Here is a 26,736-nt window from a genome sequence, read left to right as displayed (position 1 = left end):
GCGCCAATAGTTTTTTATTTTTTTGAAAACATTTTCATCGAAAAGTGAGCTGGCTTGTGGGATTAGGACACGATGCACATCCCTTTTGTCTGGCAGCCTGTTACATACACAAAAGTACAGCTACAAGTTCATTTGATCTGTGAAAGTCAGGTATAGTTACTATGTAATTGATTTGAACAGTTTTGACGTTATGGTTTAATCACGATACCTTGCTACCTTGCCGTAAATACCTATTGTAGTATGTTTGCCACAAACTGTCCGTTGCAAGCTGAACAGAAACCCCTACAACATTAGCACTATACCTTGATTTTTTTTTTCGAGCTCTGATATCCAGCAACAGTAATTTTTGCATAAAAACTTAATTTAAAGGCAGTTTGATATACGCAGTCGTTGTAATTCTGGGATCTGTGCTCTAGGAAATTCGAAAAAATCGATTAAAGCATTTTCTATGGCGGCCAGGAGTATATTTCCTGAAATTTAACAAAAATGGCTTCATGTACGCATGCCATTTCTCTTAGTCTCATTCGCTATTAAAGAACCGAATATCCGGTGTCGAAACTGGGCGGATATCCTGTATCCGGCCAAGTCACTAGTGGAATCAGTGAAAGAACCCATTGAAAAATGTAACGAATAAAATTCTTGCATGTAATAAGATCGTTACCCTAGGTGTGTTTGCATTCTTTTATGTTGAACGACATTGGATGGTTTTACTAGAACCAAATTTATGACAAAAATAAGACAATATATTTAAAAACCTAATTGACAAAGGCCTGTGTGCAGTCCTACGTCACTCCGGTTATGGCCCCGACATTACCCACCCGTTTTATTTAAATAGAATACTAATTTTATACGGAAAAGTTAATTTTCATTCATAATTTTAAAAAGTTGCAATTCCTGAAAATCAATTATTTTTTGACGCCCTCCTAAACAAGTAAACGAAGCTCAATGCCATTAACGCGGATACTATTTCAAGTTGAGTGAATCTGTAAAACGATACAGAAGAATTCCACAGGAAGCGAACGAAAACAGAACGTTAATCGTTCTTGTCAAAAATTGGAGGCAAATCAGATGCCTCTTCAGCTACTGGCAACACATCAGGTAGCTTTGGTATGGCTGCTATGTCTCATTGGCAGCATGTCATATCAATCGCTGAACCAAGAGTTGTTTTATTTTATTTTATTTTATTTTATTGTCGTCAATCTAAATTGTAGACCGATACATTCTTAACACTTTGGCTGTTACGCACGCAAACTAGCGCCTGACTGCCGGCGACACCACAGTGGTTACGTGCGCATAGTATCTCAGTGGCCGACGATAGCACTTGAGTATCATTTGCATTCTGTTGGGGTTTGGTTTAAGTAACAATAACATACACAGACTATCAATTTTAATGTTTTTATAAGTAGAGAAGGTGGGGAAAAACGGACATATTAAGAATAACTTTTATTATATCTTTCGAAACTCGAAACATTATCCGTTTAATTTAAAAGACGATTTTAACAAGTTACAGAATCTTTTTTTTTATTTATTTATTTATTTCGTCAAACCAGCGTAGACTAAATATGCTGCCCAAATATTACAGTTATGATTGAACCGCTTTGATCAAATCTGCTACTGCCAGCTCAGGTAGCTTTAAGCCCGCTGAGTAGCAATTAGTGATAACATGTCATCTCAATCACTAAGCCACGGGTTCCAATTGAACCGCTGAGGGCAAAGTGCCCATCCAGCTACTATCAACCCCAAGGTAGCATAAAATCCACCTGACACGACTCAATAGAGACGCATTCTTTTATTGTCTGAACCACGGGTTGTATTGGAACCGTTGGTAATGGTGACGATAATCGCGTCCCTAAGGGCAAGTCTGTTGCCTATCGAGCCTCTAGCAGAACCTAGTAGACGGTCATGTCGCCCACATGAAATCCAAAATGTTCAGAAGGTCAGGGATGACGTTAGGGATAATTCAAGGCAGCCAACAAGGTATCTGGTTAGAATACATTGTTTTTCAGCTTCCACTATGGCCAGAACTCTTCGCTCCTTAGACGGGTTTAGCTGTTACAAGTTATGCTGGAATAAAGCGACCATGATAACTTGCTTCCCAAACTGGTAACAAGTGATAAGTCGAAAATTTCGACTTATGTCTAATACAGAGAACTTCACTATATAAGAAAAGGTTTGCCATCGAAATCTTTTCTATCAGTCGATCAGTATCAGCTTAGCAGAGTGTCCAGTTAGGTAGATCCCATATCTACCCTGCTAGAAAACCGATACATTTGTTGCACGATAATACGCCTCGCATAGAGGCGAGTTTTAAGTGTTAAAACTTGACGGAGTACTATCTCGTCAGCCTGCGTAAGAGATAAGATAGAACATTTTTGGAACACGTGGGGAACATCGTCCTGTCAATACATGACATGCCAGATGTGGTGCAAATCGTGCAGTTGCTCCGTGTGAGCATATGAACGACACAGTGGATGTCAGGTGAAGCAACGCATGATAAGGCATCTGAATATTCTATTCTGCATGATGAAAACGGAGGAGATTGGCCATTGAGAGTGCGAGAGCTGAGATTATTAGTAAGTTGCTTTAGTTCGGTTTTTAACGGTCAATATATTGGACACCAAAAAAAAACAAACAAAAAAAAGGTTTTATCAACAAAAATTAATATAATATATAAATACATACCTAATAGTGTTGCTGCTAATGGCTGTGGTTTCGAAATACGATCAACAGTAAATTTTCTGTGACGCAAACGAGCTTTATGCAGGTATACTTTGAAAGTTAAATTTGAATCATGCATAATCGAATTAGCATACTGGTCCTCCGAAATACACGTAAGAATGATAAAGCATAGCTTCAAATTTAACGCACCGGATTCGTTTCTATGATGAGTCATAACCAAAGAACTGAAACACACAAAAAAATAACATGAATTACAATACCTGAATATGGAAAAAAGTTTCTAAATATTGGGGTAGTAAATTATATACGTTTATTCGGTACATAATATTTGAAAATGCATCAGGCTATATCCTGCCATTAAGGGAGCCTGTGGAGCACCAGGGCACCCTCCACAGTATCGTCTGCCCTTGCTGCATTGAGCCGGTCACAGCGGACCTTTTTTACCACGAGACTCGTGGGACTTCTATGAATAATCCAAATGACAACAATAAAAAACAATCGGATGCCGGCAGCCACTTTCTGTCGGAAAAACCTCCATAGAGATCGACTCTATGAGTTTAGAAGAGGATGAAGTACTGAGCGACGCACCTGTGGATGTTCAGTTTTGCTCTTCTTCTATCCTCCACACTCCGTCTCGCTGTGAGTCGCTAGAGGATGTTAATGACGTATGTAGCGTCACTATAAAAAGTGAATCTAACGTTGTAGATTCAGCCGAGGTCCACTCTTCGTGGAAAAAAAAAACCTCACCAAGGGTCAGAGAAGGTAGCTGAAGAACTTGGGATCCCTGCAAAAGAAGCTCGGCTGCAAACACTGAGTCGGTACATCTCTGGGCCAACAAAACCCCGAGGATCGGAGCTACTTAGTAAAGACGAAAAACCGATTCATAAAAAATCGATGCAAAATATCTGCCCCCGTAAAAGAGCGGGGCTGAATCAGCAGAAAAAAGATACACATAACACTCTTCAAAACAACACAAAATCCACTATCTAATCTGGGATCCCCTTCAAAGAAGCCTTGGAGCCCCAGAGAACTATCCCAACACTGAACTGACTACAGTTTAGCTAGATTCTATTCAGAATGCTCTACTCACTGCATTAGCTTGAGCTTGGGTAGACTGTACAATTCGTAGTTACTCTTAGTCCATTCGATATTTGCGCTATCGAAATTGATCTTTGTTCGTAAGTGGAAATGGATTTTCAGGCAAAATAACGCATTTCCATATATTATATCTTTAAATAAAAATGGAAGGCCAAATGTGTTGGTAAGCGCAAAACCCGAGGAAGGAATGTTTCAATTTGAGTCATCTATATTTCGGAAAATCATGAAGGAAGGTCGGAAAATTCCGAAAATTTAATTTCCACATATTCGAAATTTACATCATAATAAGCATTGTTAGTCCATTCGATATTTGCGCTATCGAAATTGATTTTTGTTCGTAAGTGGAAATGGATTTTCAGGCAAAATAACGCATTTCCATATCTTATATCTTTAAATAAAAATGGAAGGCCAAATGGTAAGCGCAAAACCCGAGGAAGGAATGTTTCAATTTGAGTCATCTATATTTCGTTGTATTCATCTCTTCCCATAGATCAATATAGCGGAGAGAAAAATGGGAAAATTCGGAAAATTGAATTGCCATATTGACCATTTGATGTTGGCGCTAACGAAATTGATTTCAGTTCGAAAGTGGAAAAGGATTATCAGACGGAATAACGCATTCCTTTATCTTCTATCTATATAAACAAAAATGGGAAGCCAAATGTGTTGGTGTGCCCTAAACCCGAGGAAGGAATGGTCCGATTTGATATGTCTTTATTTTGTAATATTCTCTGTATCAAACATGTATTCCATGCAACGGAGAAACATGTTATTTCCAAATGCTTGAAGAATCTTGAACGAGAATTGTGTCTGAAAATAATTTTATATTATAAGGACGAATTTTTGTAGAAGTACTAGACAATTTATAGTAATATTTATATTTATTTCAAAGAAAAAGCAGGGACACTAATTTAAAATACAAATAGATGATATAAATGGTATAAGAAAAGATCAAGTAAAACGTATTTATGATACTTAAGAAACAATAAAAGTTTAAATGAAGGTCATAAAGAGATAAATAGAAAAGGAAGGAAACAGAAAAAAACAATACCAAACTTTCAATTATTTTAATTAGATGAATAGTTGAGAATGACATGAGAATAGATGAGAATGACAAGACAAGGGAGACGTTCCATTATGAATGAATAAATAACATTGAAACTATATAGGAAATGAAATACATTAATACTATTCAAGAAAAAGTTATTATCGTTTGTGTGTGAATGTTTTTTTTGTTTCCTCAGTTATAAAATTGTGTACAGTGAATGAGGTGAATGAATTAGGAAATACAGAATGAATGTAAACGAATATATTGAATGGAAAAATGTGTATTGCACCATTTTGGAGAAGCATTAATATAAACAAAGAAATCAGAAAGAAACATAGCTATCATTTCCCACAGCTATCTACAATAACAAGTAAACAGCTGTATTCTGGTATAAAATTATATTTATCTGCCCATAATAAATACAAATTTAAGTATTTTCACAGATGCCGCCTAGGACCTACAAAAAGAGGGGGGGGGGGGGGGGGCACCGCATCCACGGTTTATTTTTAGGATCAGAACCGCAGTGACGTCCCAAATCCGTGGAGAAGAGGAAAAGAATGAGATGACAACAGAGGAATGGTAAGAAATTGGTATGAAAAAAAAAACCCGAACGGGGAAAATTTCTATATGTAATTATTATTATTAGATAATAACAAACGATTTATCAAAAAAAAATGTATAAAGAATAAATATACAATGCAAAATGATCAGACGGCCATGATGGGAATGGATTTTCAATGAGAGGCGAGACAAGAGCACAAAACTCAGCATACCGCTGAAGGGAAGAGGAATGATTTGGCATCGACATGGTCAGGAGAAGAGGACGGCGAGTCATGCGGAAGGTCAATGGTCAATGGTCAATTTTGTCGATAATGTGGTTCCAAAAAAAAAGACGGGTGGGTAATGTCGGTGACATAACCGGAGTGACGTAGGACTATACAAAGGGGACAGCTTTTGCTAAATATATATTTTAAATATATTGTTTTATTTTCTTCTCCTACGTGAATACCTACCAATCTACCTGAAAAATGGATTAGTTTACTGTTTACTCTTTATGAACATGTTGGGAGTTCTGAAAAGAACCTTTGGTGTTGTGTTTTTGTTTTTTTTTACAAACTTGATTCTTGATTTTTTTCTGAAGGCTTTGTACTTATTAAATGTTCAACGTCGGGCATCTTTCGGCGTATACACATATGCATAGGTGGTCATCAGCTCGTTCACTATCATATATTTCACTATTGAGCACATTACCGTACCTTAAGCTGTGGTTTCGGAGACGAATGAATTGTAAGATTTGTAGTCTCCGCAAACTAAGTAAATAAAAATAAAAAAGAACTGAGGTTTTGGAGACGAACTCTACGATCTGTCGAGAAATAAACGATATATAAGCGTTCTGAAAAACCAACAGTAAATACAGGGACGGATGACCTTCGGATTAAAGCCCTTTACAATAAGAACAGAGCAGCAGGAAATACATAGCTCATCGTGTTGCTCCTTAGTTATTTCTCTATGCAATGCATATGTAACGTCAGTCAATTTTCAACATCAGTTATCAACCAAAGAAAGCAGTTCTTGCTACCGAGAAAATTCGTTAATGCCATCCTGCATACAATGTGTTGTAATTTGAAGCCACTTTTAATTCGGAAACCATACATGGGTTTGTAAAAAATGAATGATCAATTTAAAAGAACCCAACCACCAATAAGTTCAAGAACAAGCATAAACAAAAAAATCAGTTTATATCATATGTCATATTATGTCACTTATAGTGTAGTGGTATTGTGAAAAACTTTTAATAACTCTTATTTGAAAGGTTTAATGGCCCTGAAAAGCGCCGTGTTTTACGGTGGCTTGTTTTGCCACCAAAGCAGTCTGTATAAACAAACTTTTTCTTTCTTCTACCTGCTGCCGTTTTGCGATTGCGTTTGCCTCTCGCTGAAACTAGTTGTTGCCTTGATGAGCGCCGAACCGAAGCTGCTCTGTTCTTGATGCGTGTTTTCTGATTGTCGTGAGCAGCTTTGCAAGCCAACTCGAGCACTCCGACGGCCGAAACTCTATACTCGCTGTTAGGTATACTGGTGCTCCGGCACCAATCCGTTCGGCCTAGTTACCCTTGCGGAGCAATCAGTGAATGCGACCAACTGGGAACTGGAGACCTGCACGGTTCGAGTGAGACTTTGCCTTTCCCTTAACTTGTCCTCCTTTGTTACGTCCACACGTCCACGTTGCTGCTTGTTTTCTTTTTATGATGTGATGCGATGTGATGTTAAACGATGCCGTACAACCACACTGGTTTGCGGTTTGATAGAAAATGAGATATTTTTTTGAGCTCCGCGCGTTTTATACTCTAGCGGTACACGCTCACAGGATAGAGACAAATCGGCAGACTCAGCCAAGGGGCGAGTCCAACGAGACGAACGAATGAGCGTTAAAAGGCAGCGATGGCAAAAAAATACATTCATTCATTCCACTCCGATCGTCGACAGAGACGGACGTGTTTGGAGCTCCATTCATTACCTGATTTTTAAAAAGCTATTTATTTCTCTTTTCAGATTGTCTACCTGCGATTCATCAACTACCTGTCTGCCCTTGAGGACTACAACAATGGGGAAAACCCGGTCAACCGACCCAGGCATACCACATGGCACCAACAAACGACATCGATCGGACACCGGCAAGGAGCCTATATTAGAAAGGAACCGCTATGCTTTATTGGATGGCCATACCGAGGAGGAACCAACTACCAGGAAAGTAAATGTTGAGAAAAAGGTGAAAGTACCACCTTATTTTACAACATCGAGAGATATAGGAACTTTGAGGTCTGAACTGCTGGCGCTGAAATTGCAGCCAGTTTTTAAAATATGCAGCATCGGGATTAAAATCACTAGTCCCAACCTGGAGCAATATAAAATAATTGGATCATACCCGAAATCAAAAAATCATGAGTTTTACACTCACGATACGCCGTCTGAAAAACCATTTAAGGTGGTGTTGCGAGGTCTTCCTGCTATTGAGTTGGAGGATATTAAAAAGATCTGGAACAATCATACAATATTCAGCCGTTGGCTGTATATCGGATGACTCGGCATAAGACACCAGACAATGGGTATTCCAATGTTTTGTACCTGATCCACTTCAAGAAAGGATCAGCCAACATAACTCGCCTAAGAGAAATCAGTGAGATCTTCAACATCTCGGTACAATGGGACCGATACAAACCTCAACATCGGGATGTAACGCAATGTTCAAATTGCCTTGGTTTTGGACACGGAACAAGAAACTGTCACATGAAAACTCGTTGTGGCAAGTGTGCTGCTGACCACTTAACAAGCACTTGCAGCCTTCCAGAGGAAGAACCTCGCAAGTGCGTTAACTGTGGCGAAAGTCACCAAGCCACCAGCCGTAGCTGCACAAAACGTACGGATTTTAAACGTATCCGGAAGCAAGCTACTGATAAAACACAGAATAGGAAGAAGGTTCCAGAACTTACTGACAAGGAGTTCCCTCCAATGGTTTCTCGCACGATTCCTGTTCTTCTTCCTCTTCCACTTCCGTCGTTCCCAAACGGCCTCTTCTAGCGAAAAGCCAAAAAAAGAGCAACCGAGCTATAGTAAGGTTGCAGCTAATGGTTCACCTACACCAAAACCTTCACCTCATTCCTCTTCTACTGAGGAGCTTTATAGCATGCAGGAACTTGCAACCCTGTTTCTTGTACTAGATCGACAGACTAGAAGTTGTCGCAACCAACAGGAACAAGTGCAAGTCATGCTACACTTTTATTATAACCATGGATCGGTCATCTCTCAGGCTAATTAATTGGAATGCCTGCTCTCTCAAGAGTAAGGTCATCGAATTCACTGACTTCTTAGTGACAAACAGCATCGACGTAGCTATCATTACCGAGACGCATCTTAAACCGAATGTTCCTTCGGGTTCCGAATTATCGTCTATTGAGAATGGATCGTACTAGTTCTGGTGGAGGAGGTGTTGCCCTAGCCATCAGAAATAACATCAGATATTGACTTTTGCCGTGCCTGAAACTCAACATCATCGAAGCTATAGGAGCGGACATCACAACATCGATTGGGCCTATTATCGTGATTGCGGTCTACTATCCCAAGCAGACGTCAATCAGAGATGGCTCGGCGTTGCTTCTTAAAAACGATATCATCAAGCTAACACGAAGGCAGTCGAAATACGTTATCGGTGGGGACATTAATGCTCGACATCAGTCCTGGGGAAACCAAAGGAGGAATCAAAATGGAGTGACTCTAAACGATGATCTACAGTGTGGGCACTACAGGATTTTTAGTCCAGCAACCCCCACTCGAATTTCTCGTTCTGGAGTACATTCCATCATTGATTTCTTCATTACCAACATGGATCGCCACATCGGTGATCCTATTGCCCTTAACGAGTTGAGTTCGGATCACTTCCCAGTGATGGTTGAATTGGGAGTGAATGTCGTAGTCAGGAGGCCACAATGTAGACGAGACTATCATCGTGCGAATTGGGTGGAATTCCAGCAGCTTATCGACAACAATATTGATCTCGATCAGCCTCTTGAATCTCCCGAAGATATCGAAACAACAGTCAGCTATATTCAAACTGCAGTTATTGAGGCTCGCCAAAACCACATCCCAGAAACGATTCAGGTGAGTGACTCTGTTCAAATTGATCCAATTACTAAACATTTGATTAGACTTCGGAACCTCTATCGAAGACAGTACCAACGTACTGGTATTCGAGAGAGGAAACGACAGTATAATCAGTTAACCAAGGTTATCCAGACCAGAATGATTGATCTCCGTAACAAAAAATTCGCGAAAGATATAAGTAAACTTCCGAATAACTCCAAGCCATTTTGGAGGCTCGCTAAAATTCTCAAGACCAAGTCTAATCCTATTCCTCCTCTTCTACAACCTGACAATTCAGAACGATTGATAACACCTGCCAAAAAGGCTAATGCAATTGGCAACCATTTCGCTAGTTCACACAATCTTGTCCAGAACATTACAAGTCCATTTGAAGCTTCGGCGAATGATACTGTAAGGGCTATTGACAATATTCATTCTGTACCTCAAGAGAATGAAGTCATCTCGACTGCAGAGGTTATCTCGGTTATACGCTCGTTGAAGAATATGAAGGCCCCCGGCTTCGATAGTATATTTAACATTGAGTTGAAACATCTTAGTAACAACTTATATGAAATTATAACTTCTGTCTTCAACAGATGTCTATCACTTGGCTACTTCCCCTCGAGTTGGAAGTTGGCAAAAGTGATCCCGATACTAAAACCCGGAAAAGATCCTTCTTCTTCAAAGAGCTATCGACCAATTAGCCTTCTCCCAGCATTTTCGAAAGTATTCGAAAAAATTATATTAACGCGCATTCTTGCTTTTGCAGATGAGCACAATATATTTTTGGATGAGCAGTTTGGATTCCGAAAAGGCCACTCTACCATTCACCAGCTTCGTAGAGTATACAACATAATCAAACGAAACAAGTCAGTTTCAAAATCATCTGCCATGGCACTTCTTGATGTTGAAAAAGCATTTGATAATGTTTGGCATAATGGTCTCATTTACAAGCTTCAGAACTTTGGTTTTCCTACATACTTGATGAAAATTATCAAAAATTATCTTTCTGATAGAGCGTTTAATGTTTCTATAAACAATATTTCATCAGAGAAATTCATTGTGAATGCAGGTGTTCTTCAAGGATCCATCTTGGGACCAATTCTTTTCAATATCTACACTTCAGATATTCCCGCACTCCCATCTGATGGGAAACTGTCACTATTTGCAGATGACACTGCCATCATTTACAAGGGCAGAAGTATCACAGAACTAAGATCTAAACTTCAAAGAGGGTTAGACGCTTTGTCTGGATATTTCAATAATTGGAAAATATGCATAAATGCCGCAAAGACACAAGTTATATTGTTTCCCCACAAGAACACTCCAAAGCTTGTTCCTCCTCAAAATATGACAGTCAGTCTTAATGGCAATAGTATTGAATGGTCTTTAGAAGTACACTAAAGTCGCTTTTTACGCGGTTTTTTTTTGCGCGGTTTTTTTTACGCGGCTTTTTTTACGCGGTTTTAGGGATTTACGCGGTTTTTTTTTACGCGGATTTTGGAATTTACGCGGTTTTTTTTTACGCGGATTTCGGAATTTACGCGGTTTTTTTTTTACGCGGATTTCGGAATTTACGCGGTTTTTTTTTACGCGGATTTCGGAATTTACGCGGTTTTTTTTTACGCGGATTTCGGAATTTACGCGGTTTTTCCAAAAGAATCGATTTATACGCGGTATGTTGTATTTTCTTTTCAATTTGTTCATTTGTAAGACTTAAGTACGTTTGCTTCAATATTTGGAGCCAAATTCATTTTTTCTATGTTTGTCTCCTGGGAATTGAGTTAAATAACTGTGGTTTGCTCGAGGTTAACACGGTATATCTGAGGGATAAGATTTAGTATTCTCGTGATAACGTTGTCGCAATCTTGGCGAAATTGGTACCTGATTCTGGGTTCGATTTCAGCTAGCGTTGAAACGATTTTGGTAACCGAATGGAAAAAGAATAAACAACAATAGTGTAAGTAATGTGAGCTTGATCCCCTTTTTTTGTTTCGGATGTATTTCAGCGAAATTTTATATGTTTCAACACAAATTTAATATGAAATATCTTTTGTAAATTTTACTCAAAAGACTCCAAGCGATATGAATTCAAAAAAAATTTCAAGAGATGTCAAACACCAATCTAAAAAATGTGAAAGATATGTCCCCGTTTTTTATTTTTATTTATGACACTCAGCCTTTGGCTAGTTCGTCATTTGGACCAACGTCCTTACTGTTTTTTTAATTAAATCGTTTATTTTTACAGGCTCAGTTGCATAAGTTTAAAGGAGCCAAATTCATCACTATATTTTAACTAGAATATATTAACATATTTCCTTAATTCTATGGTTAATAAAATAGGAAACCGATTACTCGCGGTCGACTCGAGTTTAGAAGGGTGACACATTTTCATTAGGAAAAGGATGGGATGTAAGGACATTTTAACAATGTTCACATTCATACATTCATACATTCTCATTCACACTCACACTTCACACTCAATTCTTGAAAACTATCCTTACATCTAAAATGTATTGCGTCCTTACTTGATTTCCGTAGAAAGCAATGATCGAAAATTCTCCTCTGGTGACATATTTGTTGGAGGGGAAAATGTTATGATTGTTAAATAGGAATTTATTTGTTCATTTAGGAAAAACCAGTTCTACATTTTCTTTTTTTGCGCTATTTGCTTTCCCAGATTAAACGTGGGCGTTAAGTGTTAAATTTACTCACAGTACCGGACAGAAGTATGTAACATCGTATATTTTTTGACTGTCACTTTACAATATGTCAAAAGATTTGTCGGATATTTTGATCAATGGTTGAATAAGTATTCGAAATTCATTTGTGTAATTTTGAAAATAATCTATTGAACGAATGAGAGATACCACTTTTAAGCAATGTAATTCCTTTTGAAAAGCCTAATTTGAAAATTGAGTTACTTGAAGCACCCTTAACCATATGTGGTGAAGTTTTTTGCCGTAGTAATCGAGATGGTTTGTTTCAAATGTTTGTATAGAAATAAATACAGTTTCGAGGGTTCAAGTTTTTTTTTACTATTCTGGAGAAAAGGATGCTATCTATTTGCGTCCGATCTTAGCGATTGTTCTTCATCTACCAGTAAAAATATGTATATTCGTGATTCACAAAGGCTATTTACTTTTTCCAAAGAAAGACTGCCCCAATCGGACATAAGACAACCTAATATTTCTCCACGGTGAAAAAGTTCAAACGCTTTTTGCTTTTTTCTGAACTGAATTTGTTCATGCATATTATAGCATTTCATAGAAGCAGATATCATTTACTACGACTCAAAAGATAGACACATTTGGTTGATGGAGCTCAAAGTACTGTTTTGTCTCAAATTCCGAACACTTAATTTTCAAATGTAAATTTACTAAACTTTAATGTTATAAATAATAGAATAATGAAAGCCTTGACATTGTTTGAGGTATTGGCTACATTCAAATAACATTTACAGGTATCGATACAGCTTATAATTCATAAGACTAAGCATTTGCAAAAAATGTGTCGAAACCAATAACACATTGTTTGCGTTAGCAAATTCCGCAGTTTTTCAGTTTTTGTAGTTGTATAACTATTTTGTATGCTGTTTTCATGTTAAGTGCTATAAAAGGTATGGATCTACTAGAAATCTTTTATGCAGACATCTTCTTTAAAATTAGTATTAAAGTAGTGATCGGAATTTGAATCAAGTTTCGACGCATGATTCATATTCCGAACTGTAGTTTGGATACTCTATTTTCAGGCAAATACAGCAATAGTCCACAAATTAGGATGCAAGTACAGTCCAATTGTGGAGCAACTGATGTAAAGATGTTTGTAAGCTCCGTTCTTGTAGCACATAGTTCGCAGGCGCAATCCAACGAAAGCAAAATGAATTTTCTTGGTCAGGTTTTCAACTAAAACCACAATAATGAAACCGGATTTCTGAAGTAATATATTCACTCTATTATATACAGAGTCGATTATATACTGACACGATTATCTATGGTTCGATTATATACAATTTTGGACTATAATACACTCAGTTTGAAAAAAAAGTCTTATATCTCAAATAGCCTCTTTTCAAGAAAGAAAAAAAGTAATATTTCAAAGTTAAGGTGAAAGTTTATTGGATATTATAAGTACAATGGAGTAAAAACCGTGGTAATTAGGAAATTCTAATTGAAGACTCACCAGGAATTGTTTAAAATTATATTGCTGCGGAATAAGAAAATATAGGAGCTAGATGTCGAAGAACAAATTATAGAGCGTTCAGAAAGCTTCAATTAAATTTCAAGAAACAATCAAGTTTATTATGCATTTTTTTTTTTGATAAAATTAATAACAAATTAAAAACTTTAGAGTTTTTGTCGCTCTAATTGTTGATAAAATTTACCAATTTAGATGTTTCATATAAAATACAAAATATAGAAACATAGAGTAACATTTTTTCTCATTTTTCGAACAGTACAACCAATTTTGCCAAGTTTTCGTAACTATTGATTGTACTTGTTTTTTATAGTTTATATGGTTGCGTGACCAAGGGCACTATATTTTAAATATTTTTTTCTTGAAAGCTTCTTCTTTCTAGAAAAAAGTTATTTATAGAAAAAGAGAAAAATCTGATTTTTCGGACCATCGGCAAACTCATAACTCGAAAACGATAAAAATCACATTTCTGATTTTCGATTATCTTGTGTGGAAAAACCAGAACTTTCAAGAAACATAAAAAAATATAGCGTCCTTGGATCATGTAAACTATAAGCAAACAAATACAATCAATAATTACGAAAACAAAATCCAACTGTTTTGCTAGTATAACATTTTTTCAAGAAAGACTAGCTAATTGGCTTTAATTTGATATATCGATCATGTGAAGCGGTCCAGTAGTTCGAAAGTAATTTTTTCAAATTGCATTTTTGCAATTTGAAAAAATTACAATACAAACAAATGTTTTCGGAATTTAGACAAATTTAATTAAACATATTTTTAGTTTTTTACCATGATATTTTTACCAATGTATTCATAAATCAATTTTATTGTAGTCAAGTGGAAAAAAGAATTTCTTTTATTGATCTAATCACTATCATTAGCAACACGTGGATGTTTGCGGTTAGATGATGTGGCGATATCTTCCTCATCCGAAGAAATCGGACGAGATCGTCTGCGTTCCAATGGTAAGCTGAAATCCTCGTCATCTGTAAAGATATTATTAAAATACTTTTCACTTTAAACATCAATGTCACTACCTTCATCGATAACTGTTGGCTGTGTTTTTTCGTTCAATCTATTGTAGCGAAGCATACACAGTTTCAAATCATTCCGAAATGAAACGGCTCTCTCAACACAAGGATCCTTTTCCATAAAATGTTTTACGAGGGTATCCGCTAATTTATTCCCGTCTTCGATATCACATGGCTTGATATCCCGGTCTTCATCGTCCTCTAAAGGCTCCGATGTGACTAAACTCTGCATCAGTTCATCATCTTCAATTTCGGTGTCTTCAAGAAGCTCTTCAACGTCTCTACTATCCATATCTTTGAATCCTTTCCCTCCAATTGCATGTGCCAGAATGAGAATTTCTGATTCTTCCACATTTGAAGGGTCTGTTGAACCAGCTTTCACGCATTCTGGCCATAGTGGCTTCCAGCACGAATTCAATGTTTTAGATTTCATAGAAGACAGAGCCTTTCCTATGAACGTCAGAGCGTCTCTTATCTTAAATTCTTTCCACGCTTGAATTACCGTCATCGTTTCATCGCTTTCAAGCTTTTCGAGGATGTACCGAAGACATTGTTTAATGTACAACTTCTTGAAAGCAGCAATTATTCCTTGATCTTGAGGCTGTAACAAAGAAGTTGTATTCGGTGGAAGAAACACAACTTGAACGTTTGGGTGCTTGATAACTAGGTGTCCTGGAGCGTTATCCAAAATCAAAAGCACGTGTAACTCCAAACCTTTTCCTTCCAAGTATGTTTTCACTTCCGGAATAAACATATCGTAAAACCATTCCTCAAAAACGGCTTTTGTGACCCACGCTTTAGTGTTAGCTTTCCAGTGCACTGGCAGTTTGTTGAAATCAGCCCCCTTCAACGAGCGGGGCGTCATAGCACGATTGATCAATAGCGGTTTCAACATAAGGTCGCCTGAAGCATTACTGCAAAATAACAGGGTAACCCTGTCTTTGGCCGCTTTGAAACCACTGGCATATTGCTCCTGCTGCGTAATGTAGGTACGAGACGGCATTCTTTTCCAAAAAAGACCCGTTTCATCTCCATTGAACACTTGGTCACCATGATACGCACCTTCTTTTATGATCTTAGCGAGCTTTGGAGGAAAACTATTTGCAGCCGAAACATCGGCCGATGCGGATTCACCCTTGATTTTAACGTTGCGAATGGAATTACTACGTATAAAGTTATAAAACCATCCCTTACTCGCGGTAAAGTCTTTCTTTTTACTTGAAGACGGCTCATTCTTCTCTAACCAAAGGTAAAGGCTCAAAGCTTTCTCCCTTATTAATTCCTGATCCAAGGGTATTTTCTTCTGCGCGTGATCTTCGATCCACATATGAAGTGCCTTTTCCATCTTGACCATCAATGGATCTCGTGTATATGATGAGGATTTTGTTGCATAGATAGTGCCCTGAGCTGCTGTCTGTCTGATGCTATCTTGATTCTTTTTAATTGTACGCACAGTCGATTCGTTGATTTTTAAATTCCTGCCGACGTTTGCAACAGATTTCCCATCTTGAAGGGCATCCAAAATATTGAGCTTCATTTCCAAAGAAAGAGACACTCTTGATCTGTTTTTTTTGAAGGCGGTTTTTTGCGAAGCCATTTTAGAGTATGCCTTTAATCAAAAATTTTGAATACTGCTGACGTCTTCAGCTAACTGTCGAAAAGCGGAACTGCACACGATTACCCCCAAGGTTGGGTAACTCGCTGGGAACTGGCCGAACTCGACCGAACACAAACTGGCTAGACTCTACAACCACCACGGTTCAGGAACTGCACTTTCACTTTAACTTTCACTGCAAGGTTAAATCACGAATAACTTCTTAATGCGATTTCGTCCTTTTATATGTGTTCAGTTCCACACCGAACGAACTGAAGCGACAGCATCTAGCAGCACACATAATTTGCACACGACCCCACAAACCACGAGTACCCCTCCCACAGCGCAACTATGAGCTAGCCATCACCAACACACGCTGTGCCCGACTGCATAAAAATAAAATTGGTTCACTCCGACTGAACGGATCAGTGAAAAATGCAGTGTGAATGATCGCAAAATATACTATTTCAGAGTGCGATTTAGGCTGTAACGATGACAATGAGTTCAAATTTGACGATATATTGACGAATACTGTTCGGAATTGTTCAGTCATAGTGAACCAACTCTCAAAAAATACATCATTTAGTTCAGTCAGAGCGGACTTTGTACGTATAGGCAGCCAAATAACAGCCTTTTTTGGCATGATACTTGATGTTTTTTTACAACTATCATACATCACAGTATTGGCAGAGAGTAGCTCAAACTTCTGAGAACAATATTGAACGAAAAAATTAAATGCTTTGTAAATTGCAGAGCATTAAACTTTATGTTCGTTTTCTCGAAATCATAAAAATGTCACATGGCCCGGTCTGACTTAACACCGACCATATAACAGATAGGTATGCTTTTAGAACAATTCAATGTAGCCAATACATATATAAGATACTGTAGAAACAGTTTGTATACTCTTACATTTGAAATTTGTTGTTAAAATAGTAATTTGAGGCAGGGTTAAAATATGCTTCTACGTATTTTGGTCATGCCACCTAACCAAACAGCTCTTTACTTACCACTCGGTTGTTGCACGTTGGACGGAACAACAACTTGTAGCGATTTACAGATAATTCAAAGATAAAACAGGCATAAAATGCGTAAAAACCTACTTGTAACTACTTTCTAGTTGAATCTCTGACTGTTTTTTATTTATACAATAAGTATCTTCGGGAGCTGGGACCGACACTTATATTGTTCAAACGCTCTTGATGCGCGCTGAATGGGAAGCAGAGCACGAAAAAATCGGGGCTTAACGTGTTAAATCCATCGAAAAATGGATGAGCAATAAGCGGTAGAATCTGGACATTTTCAATCTGTACCCCCAACATGTTCCAGAAAGACAAAATCCTATGTTTAAAGGTGCTCCCCGCAGAAACAAGAGGAGCGCTATCGCGCTTCTCCGCACTCAAACGGTTAAACAGGTATTTACATGCAATCGGCCAAGGAGCTACCTTCGTGAAGCCTTGTGTCACGCAATATATGCACACAATATGCAATTTGTTTGAATATGGGTTGCATTTTATATCAATAATTCACTGACTATTAGTTTTTTACGTGTATTTTAAAATTTAGGGTGGTTTATTTTTACGCGGATTTTGGAATTTACGCGGTTTTTTTTTACGCGGATTTTGGAATTTACGCGGTTTTTTTTTACGCGGATTTTGGAATTTACGCGGTTTTTTTTACGCGGATTTTGGAATTTACGCGGTTTTTTTTTACGCGGATTTTGGAATTTACGCGGTTTTTTTTTACGCGGATTTTGGAATTTACGCGGTTTTTTTTTACGCGGATTTTGGAATTTACGCGGTTTTTTTTTACGCGGATTTTGGAATTTACGCGGTTTTTTTTTACGCGGTTTTCGTTTACGCGGCACGTATCCCCCGCGTAAAAAGCGACTCCAGTGTAGTGTATCTGGGTCTAACTTTCGATCGAAAGCTTACCTTCAGAGCACACATTGACAAAACAGACACAAGATGCAACATTTTAATCAGGTCATTGTATCCCCTGATCAATTGATACTCTCGATTATCTCTAACGAATAAACTTGCAGTATACAAACAAATAATATTTCCAGTTATCGCATATGCGATGCTCGTTTGGGAGTGCTGTGCTCCAACACACAAATTAAAACTTCAACGCATACAAAACAAAATTCTTCGTATGATTCTAAACACTCCTCCCAGAACGCGAAATTTGGAGATACATCAGATGGCCGGGATTAAAACCTTGGATGAAATTATCAATAACAATTGTATGAAGTTTGAACAGAGTTGCGCTCTCTCAACACACGGAATAATACAAAATCTGTATGATTATGCTACCTGACTTTATAGTCGTTACCTATCAAGGTAACGGCTTTGGGTTTGGGTAGATATATTTATTTCCAGTTAGATAAGTAGTATAAGTTGGGATAATGTAAATAATTTGGGGAGGGTATCTTATAAGTTAGATTTAGGTAAAAAAGGTAACAAAAAACTAGAAAAGTTTAGGCATGATTTTACAATAGGAATATGAAACAATCGAATAATGTGTATGATACAAATCATTACAAAACTTGACATTGCAACTTAAAGATGTAGAACCCTAGGTTGATCACTTGATATGTAGTACTTTATTATAATGTAAACCAAATTAAGAACTAAAAAGAATTTAAGTGAAAAAAAAATACATTCATTACGATTTGTTCGCTCGTTGGATTCACATGCAGGCTAAAAAGGGTCCTTTTCAGGATCACAAAATTATCTTCAATCTAAAGAGTTTATTGTTTTGTTATCACTCGATATCCCCGTCTTGTTCGGCTAAACCTTTCTGTTTAGCGATTGCGTTTGCCACTCGCCACAGCTTTCACAGTTGGAAAATTTCTTCCCATCCAGCTTGTGACATATTGTACAGTAAATTACATTCAATGGCACGTCGCATTACCACCACTCAGTGTCGGATTGGAGGTAATTTTAACCTGTAATTGAACATTTGCGATGACAGTGATACAGTGTCGACTTTCAATGTGGGGTCATAATTTGGACCCCGAGCTCTATGTTTACAAAAATGTCCAACTAAATATGTCGCATTACAGGTCCGTCCAATTAGCTAAATGTCGAGATAAGTGTAAATTAACGTACTTTCAATCTAGAAGCAATTTAAGAATTGGGAGAAAATCAATAAGCTCAGAACAATTGCCAAATTCACATACTCAATATATCCTGGCAAACAAATTATGAAAAAATCAATTTGTATTTTATTATTATTTTGAATATTGTTTTAGAAAGCATTGAACTGTATTTCCTAAACTCTTTTTTGGAAGGTTTAATGGCCCTGAAAAGCGCCTTGTTTTATGGAATGGTTCCAATTTAGAAAACTTAGTACTCGTAGTTTTGAAAAAAAAAAACCATTTCGAACGCCCTCGATGCCGCCTTGTTCTGGATTTGCCACCAAGGCAGTTTGTATAAAGAACAAACTTTTTTCTTCTGCTACCTGCTGCCGTTTTGCGATTGCGTTTCTGCCTGTCTGTTGTCTGGATGTGTTCTGTTCTGAATGCGGGTTTTCTTATCGTCGCGAGCAGCTTCACCAGCCAACTCGATCACTTCGGCGGCCGAAACTATATAACGCCTAACCGGGGACTGGTGCACTGGTACTAACGCGCTCGGCCGATCTACCCTTGCTGAGAAATTGGCGGTTCGAGTGGGACTTTGCGTTTCCCTCAACTTGTCCTCCTTTGTTACGTCCACGATGCGGATGCCGTACAACCACACGGGTTTACGGTTTGAATGAAAATAAGATATTTTTTTGGGGTCCGCGTGTTTTATACTCTAGCGGTACACACTCACAGGATAGAGACAAATCGGCAGACTCAGCCAGAGCATACTGATTTTAACCTCCGACCGAGAAGGTCGATTTTTTCTTTCAGCAGCTCGGAGTTTTGGCGTTTCTGGACAGCGGACTGGGACGTTCCCCCTGACGATTTTGGAAGGAGATTTGTTGCAATAGTTTAAACGTGACAGCAGAAGGAGAGCGGAAAAATGCAATAGCTCGCTTCGACCGTGGAGAGAGGGCGCTCACCGGCTTGCCGGAAAAAGCGCGCGCTTTTTCGGCGTCACCGACGCCACGCCCCCTTTTTCTTTCGGGCAGTGTTGCCAGTTTTATTGTAGTGCCAGTAGTGAATCTTTATTATTAAATAAAATCTAAAAAGAAAAACACGCATACAAACAGTGAAGTGACTGAAGCAATTATTGCATTAAGTGTAATTTGCAATTTTCCCGCACCTATTGGTGGCTTTTCAAAGTGCTTTATTAGAACAAAGTGTAATTGTCTGGGAAAATACCCCTTAGTGAAAATCCCCCAATAAGGGATTTTAGTGATTTTATATCCGTACCTGCTGACTATAACCTAGGTATAGTCAAGCAGAAGCATGGCTTCAAGTAGCTCCGGGCCTCCGGGAGGCCGGGCTACAAATTTCTATGAGGGTAGGCCCACCGAAGCCACCGCTCCACTATGGGCGGACCCCTCGAACGTTAATCTCCAGATACTGCTTCTGAGAGCTACAGGAGACAAGGTGCTTCGAACAAACCCCTTCACAATTAGCAATACCATCAAGGCAGTTGTAAAAAAAATCAACAGCGCAAAACCACAGCGAGATAATAAAAAGAAACTACAGTACATCTTGACAACCAGGGATGAGGATACAGTCGGTAAGTTACTTTCGATTACCAAACTGATTGACAATACCCCTGTAGAAGTGATCTTCCACCCAACATTAAACCAACGCAAATGCGTTGTGACTTGCCGCGAAGTTATCGATCTTCCTGAATCCGAACTGGTGAAAGAACTCACCGCTCAAGGTGTGATCGGCGTTAAACGCATCACCAGAAAGGACAACAACATTGTTGTGCCAACGGCCACTTAAATATTGACCATTCGCGGAACTGTTGTTCCCGATTTTATTTACTTTAGGTTCATTCGAGTCGGGACTAGAAATTTTTATCCCAATCCCATGCAATGCTACAAGTGTTACAAATTTGGACATACGAACAAGCGATGCAAGCGCGAAAATCCGCTTTGCAGAAACTGCGGCCAAGAACACCCGAAACAACAAACAGAAGCAAACAAAGTATGCAATGCTTCAGCTTTTTGTGTCAACTGCCAAGGGAACCACTCCTCTTTCAGTAGGAATTGTCCCGTATGGCAAAATGAAAATAAAATTACCAGAATAAGAATCGATAATGGAATCTCATACAAAGAGGCAAAGGAACAGGTTCAACTTCAAAACAATAGCTCTTCATTCGCAAGTGTTCTGCAAAACAGACTCACCAACTTGCAAAAGCCAGCACCCACATGTAACAGCAAATGTAACTGCGCCTCGGCCGCTTCGGCCACTTCTAGTCGCGAAAGCACCCCCCCAATTGACACCACATTCGATACAACCATGACAGATTCAACAACTGAATCTGAAAACGAATCAGTTGTCTCTATGGATACGTCTGATGTTCCAAACAAAAACAAAATGGAGTAAGATTGGATTATGGAGTAAGATTGGATTATGGAGTAAGATTGGCAGGCTTCATGGCAAGAAAAGGAGCAAAGAATATAATCTTCTAATTAACGGTCAATACACCAATGACCGGAAAATCATCGCCGAGGCGTTTGGAGATTTCTTTGCATCCGCCTCCTCCAATCAAAACTACGACCAAACCTTTCTAACCCACAAAACGGAATGCGAAAGAATTCCCATCGATTTTCATACCGATGTGGAATTTGACTTCAACAAAAACCTCTCCCTCAAAGAGCTCGATTGGGTACTGAACAAAGTCAAACAAGGATCCACAGGACCTGATGACATCAGCTACCCTATGCTTAAGAATCTACCCCACCTCGGAAAAAAAGCACTTCTGAAGCTCCTCAACAAAGTCTGGAACAGTGGAACCCTCCCCAGTTGCTGGAAAGAGGGTTTAATGATCTGTATCCCGAAACCAGACATGAACAACCATCTTCTTGACAATTTCCGCCCCATCACTCTTTTAAGTTGTGTTGGGAAAGTCATGGAAAAAATCGACGCTTAACGACTTTTGTAGAGTCGTTAAGGCTGTAGAGTTGTAGAGGCTGATTGATCCCAGACAATTCGCCTTCCGTGCGGGAAAAGGTACAGAAGATTGACTTGTAGCAATCGAAAAAATCCTAGACGACGCAACTGAAAAATTACACCACATTGATATTGTTTCCCTGGATTTATCCAAGGCCTTCGATCGGGCATGGAGGTACCCAGTGCTGAAAAGCCTTTTCGACTGGGGGATTCGTGGGAGGTTAGGTCTCTTCATTAAAAGTTTTCTAGAAAACCGGTCTTTCAAAACCGTTATTAACAACCACCAATCTTCTCTAAAAATCCCAGAAAACGGCTTCCCCCAAGGCTCAGCACTTTCACCAACCCTCTTCAACATTGCCATGCAATCTCTATTCGAGGTTATCCCGGACCATATAAAAATCATAGTCTATGCAGATGACATCACTCTTATCTCTACGAGCTGCTTCGGCTTAATTCAGAGAAAGAGGCTTCAAAAAACCCTCCAGTCCTACTCTTGCTGTAATGGCAGAAAGTGGGCAACTTCCCTTCACCCACCTGGTAACAAAAGCCATCACTAATAAAGCAATCCGTCACTTGTCACTCCCCGAAAGCGACCACAATGTCCCATTAATACATAGGGCTAAAACATGGTTCAAAAATCTCACGAACGAAGTCAAAGCCAAATACACAGATGGTTCAGTCAGTGCCGATGGAGTTGGATGTGGGATCTTTGAGAGTAGATACACTGGTAGCTTTTCTCTTCCACCGCAATGCTCCATCTTCAGTGCGGAAACTTTCGCCCTTTTAATAGCTACCCAAGAATGCACCCATGATTTTCTTCCTACCACAATATTCTCCGACTCAGCTAGCTGTCTCCACGATCTTCTGAGTGAAAACAGCAAACACCCATGGATTAAGCAAACAGAAGAGGCTGCTTCAGATAAAAATATCTTCTTCTGCTGGGTTCCTGGTCACTCAGGAATCCGCGGAAACACAGCCGCCGACATACTGGCCGGCAAGGGCAGCAAAATAGAACCCCCAGACATGCCCTGTCCTCCATCTGACATTGTCCGCTGGGTAAAACAGCAAGTCCGTGAAAGCTGGGACATAGGTTGGATAAACAGCCGTCCCACTCATCTTCATCAAATTAAAAATTCCACTCTTCCTTGGGAGGACCGACTCAATAGTAGGGAAAGGCGAGTCCTTACCCGTCTTCGAATTGGGCACACTAACTTCACCCACTCACACTTGTTCTGCAGTCCGAAACCGAAAAACCCCAATGTGCTTGCAACGAAGCTCCGGTTTCCGTTAACCATCTTTTACTTGAATGTCAACATACCAACGATGCTCGAGTCCGACACAACATAGGTCAGAGTCTCCGAGATATCCTCAGTAGAGACGAGACCCAAGAAACCAATTTAATTGAGTATCTGAAAGAAACCGACTTCTTTGGTAAAATCTAAATCGAAATACTAAATACCTTGGAAATTGCTTATTAAAGTTCGCCACTTCACATTCATGTATGCGTGTTTATGTGTGTATACACATGTATGTACGGGTCGGAAGGAAGGAATTCATACATGTGTATACACGCATTCAATAATAATAAATAACAAATAATATAATATATACTTTCATACAGCTATCTTCTATCCATTACATTATACTTTAATCAACTTCCTATTCCTACAGCCAAACTCACCAAGGAGGATAAATTCATTAAATAAACCTCTCCATTTTTCAGCTCTACTATATACCTTTAAATTCAAAACCACTATATTTTATTATCTATTCAAACTGTATTTCATTTCATTTCACCACACCCCACACCCCACTCTTCCCCTCTTTACATACCATACCGCCTTCCACCCCCTTCCACTCCACTATTTATTTATTTATAATGATACTACATCCCATTGAGAGATTAGATCTTCTTCACAATTTTTCGCCAATAGTCCCGATCCATGGCTGCAGTTCTCCAACTCCCGGCTGCACCGATTCTTGCCAAGTCCTGCTCCACCTGGTCCAACCACCTCGCTCGCTGGGCTCTTCTCCTTCTTGTTCCTACCGGATTCGATGCGAACACCATCTTTGCAGGGCTGCTGTCCGGCAATCTTGCAACATGCCCTGCCCATCGCACTCGTCCAGCCTTGGCGACTTTCTGAATGCTGGGTTCGCCGTAGAGTTGCGCCAGTTCGTGGTTCATTCTCCTTCTCCATACTCCGCTTTCCTGTACACCACCGTATATTGTTCTGAGCACTCGGCGTTCGAAAACTCCAAGCGCTTGTCAGTCCTCTTCAAGCATCGTCCATGCTTCGTGCCCATAGAGAACAACCGGTCGAATTAGGGATTTGTACATGGTACACTTCGTACGGGGTCGGAGTTTGTTGGACCTCAAGGATTTGCGGAGTCCATAGTAGGCACGACTTCCATTGACAATGCGTCTTCGAATTTCACGGCTGTTGTTGTTGTCAGTTGTTATCAACGAGCCAAGGTAGACAAATTCCTCTACCACGAGCTCGTCGCCGTCGATCACAACACTATTACCAAGAAGAATTCTGTTGCGATCAGTCCCTCCAGCTAGCATGTATTTAGACTTAGACGCATTGATCCCAAGCCCAATCAGCCCTGCTTCGTGTTTCAGTCGGGTATACAAGTCGGCTACCGTCGCATGTGTTCTTCCGATTATGTCCACGTCGTCGACGAAGCAGATAAACTGACTAGACTTGTTGAAAATCGTGCCCCGCATGTTGAAGCCCGCTCTCCGCATAACACCTTCCAGCGCCACGTTGAAGAGCAGACAGGAGATTCCATCGCCTTGTCGAAGTCCCCTGTGAGTCTCAAAAGATTCCGACAGCTCACCTGAGATCCGCACACTGCACCGCACACCGTTCATCGTTGCCTGAATCAGTCTTGTCAGCTTTCGGGGAAAGCCGTGTTCGTGTTCCATTCCACTAATCCCACCCAAATCCTTTCCACTCCTTTCCTTCCTATCCTCCTGAGAAGGGCCTTTTTGTTTTTTTTGTTTTTGGAACACGCCTTTCGCTGGGTCACTGTGCTTCGTTACTGCTTTGGTCCTCGGATCATTAAATATTTACTTCCTTTACAGCTTATATCAAATATCTTATGAAGCATAGGATCCCTTCCTACCTTCTTCTTGATTCGAGGATCGAGCGGACAGATCTGATGGATGTTATTTTGTTTTTGGTTTCCCTTTCGCCAGTCCCCTCTGGGCTGGTCTTATTGTGGCTCTTCACTGGGCTAGAGGCAAATGAACTGCAAAGTTTAGAGCCTCTTAAAAACAAAGAATAAGAAGTCAGCCAGAGGTGCGGGTCCAACGAGACGAACGAATGAGCGTTAAAAGGGAGCGATGGCAAAAAATACATTCATTACGATTTGTTCGCTCGTTGGATTCACATTCACATGCACATGCTAAAAAGGGTCCTTTTCAGGATCACAAAATTATCTTCAATCTAAAGAGTTTATTGTTTTGTTATCACTCGATATCTCCATCTTGTTCTGCTAAACCTTCCTGTTTAGCGATTTGTTGCCACAGCTTTCACAGTTGGAAAATTTCTTCCCATCCAGCTTTGTGACATGTTGTACAGTAAATTACATTCAATGTGACGTGCCGAAGCGCCACTCAGTGTCGCATTGAATGCGATTTTAACCTGTAATTGAACATTTGCGATGACAGTGGTACAGTGTCGACTTTCAATGTGGGGTCATAATTTGGATCTTTATGTTTACAAAAATGTCCAACTAAATAAGTCGCATTACATGTCCGTCCAATTAGCTAAATGTCGAACTAATTGTAAATTACTGTACTTTAAATCTGGAAACAATTTAAGAATTGGTGAAAATTGAATAATAAGGAAAGTCCCCAACTATCAATAAGCTCAGAACAACTGCCAAATTCACATATTCATCAGATCCTGGCAAACAAATTATGAAAAAATCAATTTGTGTTTTATTATTATTTTGGATATTGTTTTAGAAAGCATTGAACTGTATTTCCTAAACTCTTTTTTGGAATGTTTAATGGCCCTGAAAAGCGCCTTGGTTTATGAAATGGTTCCAATTTAGAAAACTTTGTACTCGTGGTTTTGAAAAAAAACCATTTCGAACGCCCTCGATCTGGATTTGCCACCAAAGCAGATTGTAAAAAGAACAAACTTTTCTCTTTTGCTACCTTCTGCCGTTTTGCGATTGCGTTTGCCGCTTGCCACTCGCTGCAACTGCCTGTTGTCTTGATGTCCTACGAACCGAATGTGTTCTGTTCCGAATGCGGGTTTTCTTATCGTCGCGAGCAGCTTTGCCAGCTAACTCAATCACATCGGCGGCCGAAACTATATAACGCCGGCTAGGTGGTCTGGTGCACTGGTACTAACGCGCTCGGCCTA

At 39.3% G+C, this 26,736-nt stretch overlaps 2 protein-coding genes across 3 annotated transcripts in view; both read right to left on the bottom strand.

The window, feature by feature from the left end:
* The window catches only part of LOC129768002 (armadillo-like helical domain-containing protein 3), a 264,660-nt gene that overhangs the window by 59,585 nt on the left and 178,339 nt on the right, over window positions 1-26,736 (bottom strand). For both annotated transcript variants that reach the window (XM_055769349.1, XM_055769350.1), the window contains exon 5: window positions 2,683-2,903. In XM_055769349.1, the coding sequence (XP_055625324.1) occupies window positions 2,683-2,903 (221 nt within the window). The remainder of the gene's footprint in view (window positions 1-2,682; window positions 2,904-26,736) is intronic.
* Window positions 13,824-15,387, bottom strand: LOC129768006 (uncharacterized). The gene is made up of 2 exons (XM_055769358.1): window positions 14,700-15,387; window positions 13,824-14,648 (listed from the first exon to the last, which is right to left on the bottom strand). The coding sequence occupies exons 1-2, from the start codon at window positions 15,199-15,201 to the stop codon at window positions 14,527-14,529; spliced, it is 624 nt and encodes a 207-aa protein (XP_055625333.1). The 5' UTR covers window positions 15,202-15,387; the 3' UTR covers window positions 13,824-14,526.

Source organism: Toxorhynchites rutilus, chromosome 2 (assembly GCF_029784135.1).
Source record: "Toxorhynchites rutilus septentrionalis strain SRP chromosome 2, ASM2978413v1, whole genome shotgun sequence".
Lineage (NCBI taxonomy): Eukaryota > Metazoa > Arthropoda > Insecta > Diptera > Culicidae > Toxorhynchites > Toxorhynchites rutilus.
The sequence above is the reverse complement of the archived record's forward strand: the minus strand, read 5'-3'. Positions and strand labels throughout refer to the sequence as shown.

What these genes read in the sequence shown, in the direction of transcription:
- LOC129768006 (XM_055769358.1), bottom strand. Translation starts at nt 15,201, where the DNA reads ATGACGGTAATTCAAGCGTGGAAAGAATTTAAGATAAGAGACGCTCTG. An exon ending in GCCAACAGTTATCGATGAAG is followed by an intron (nt 14,649 to 14,699) that starts GTAGTGACATTG and finishes ATATCTTTACAG; the next exon opens with ATGACGAGGATTTCAGCTTA.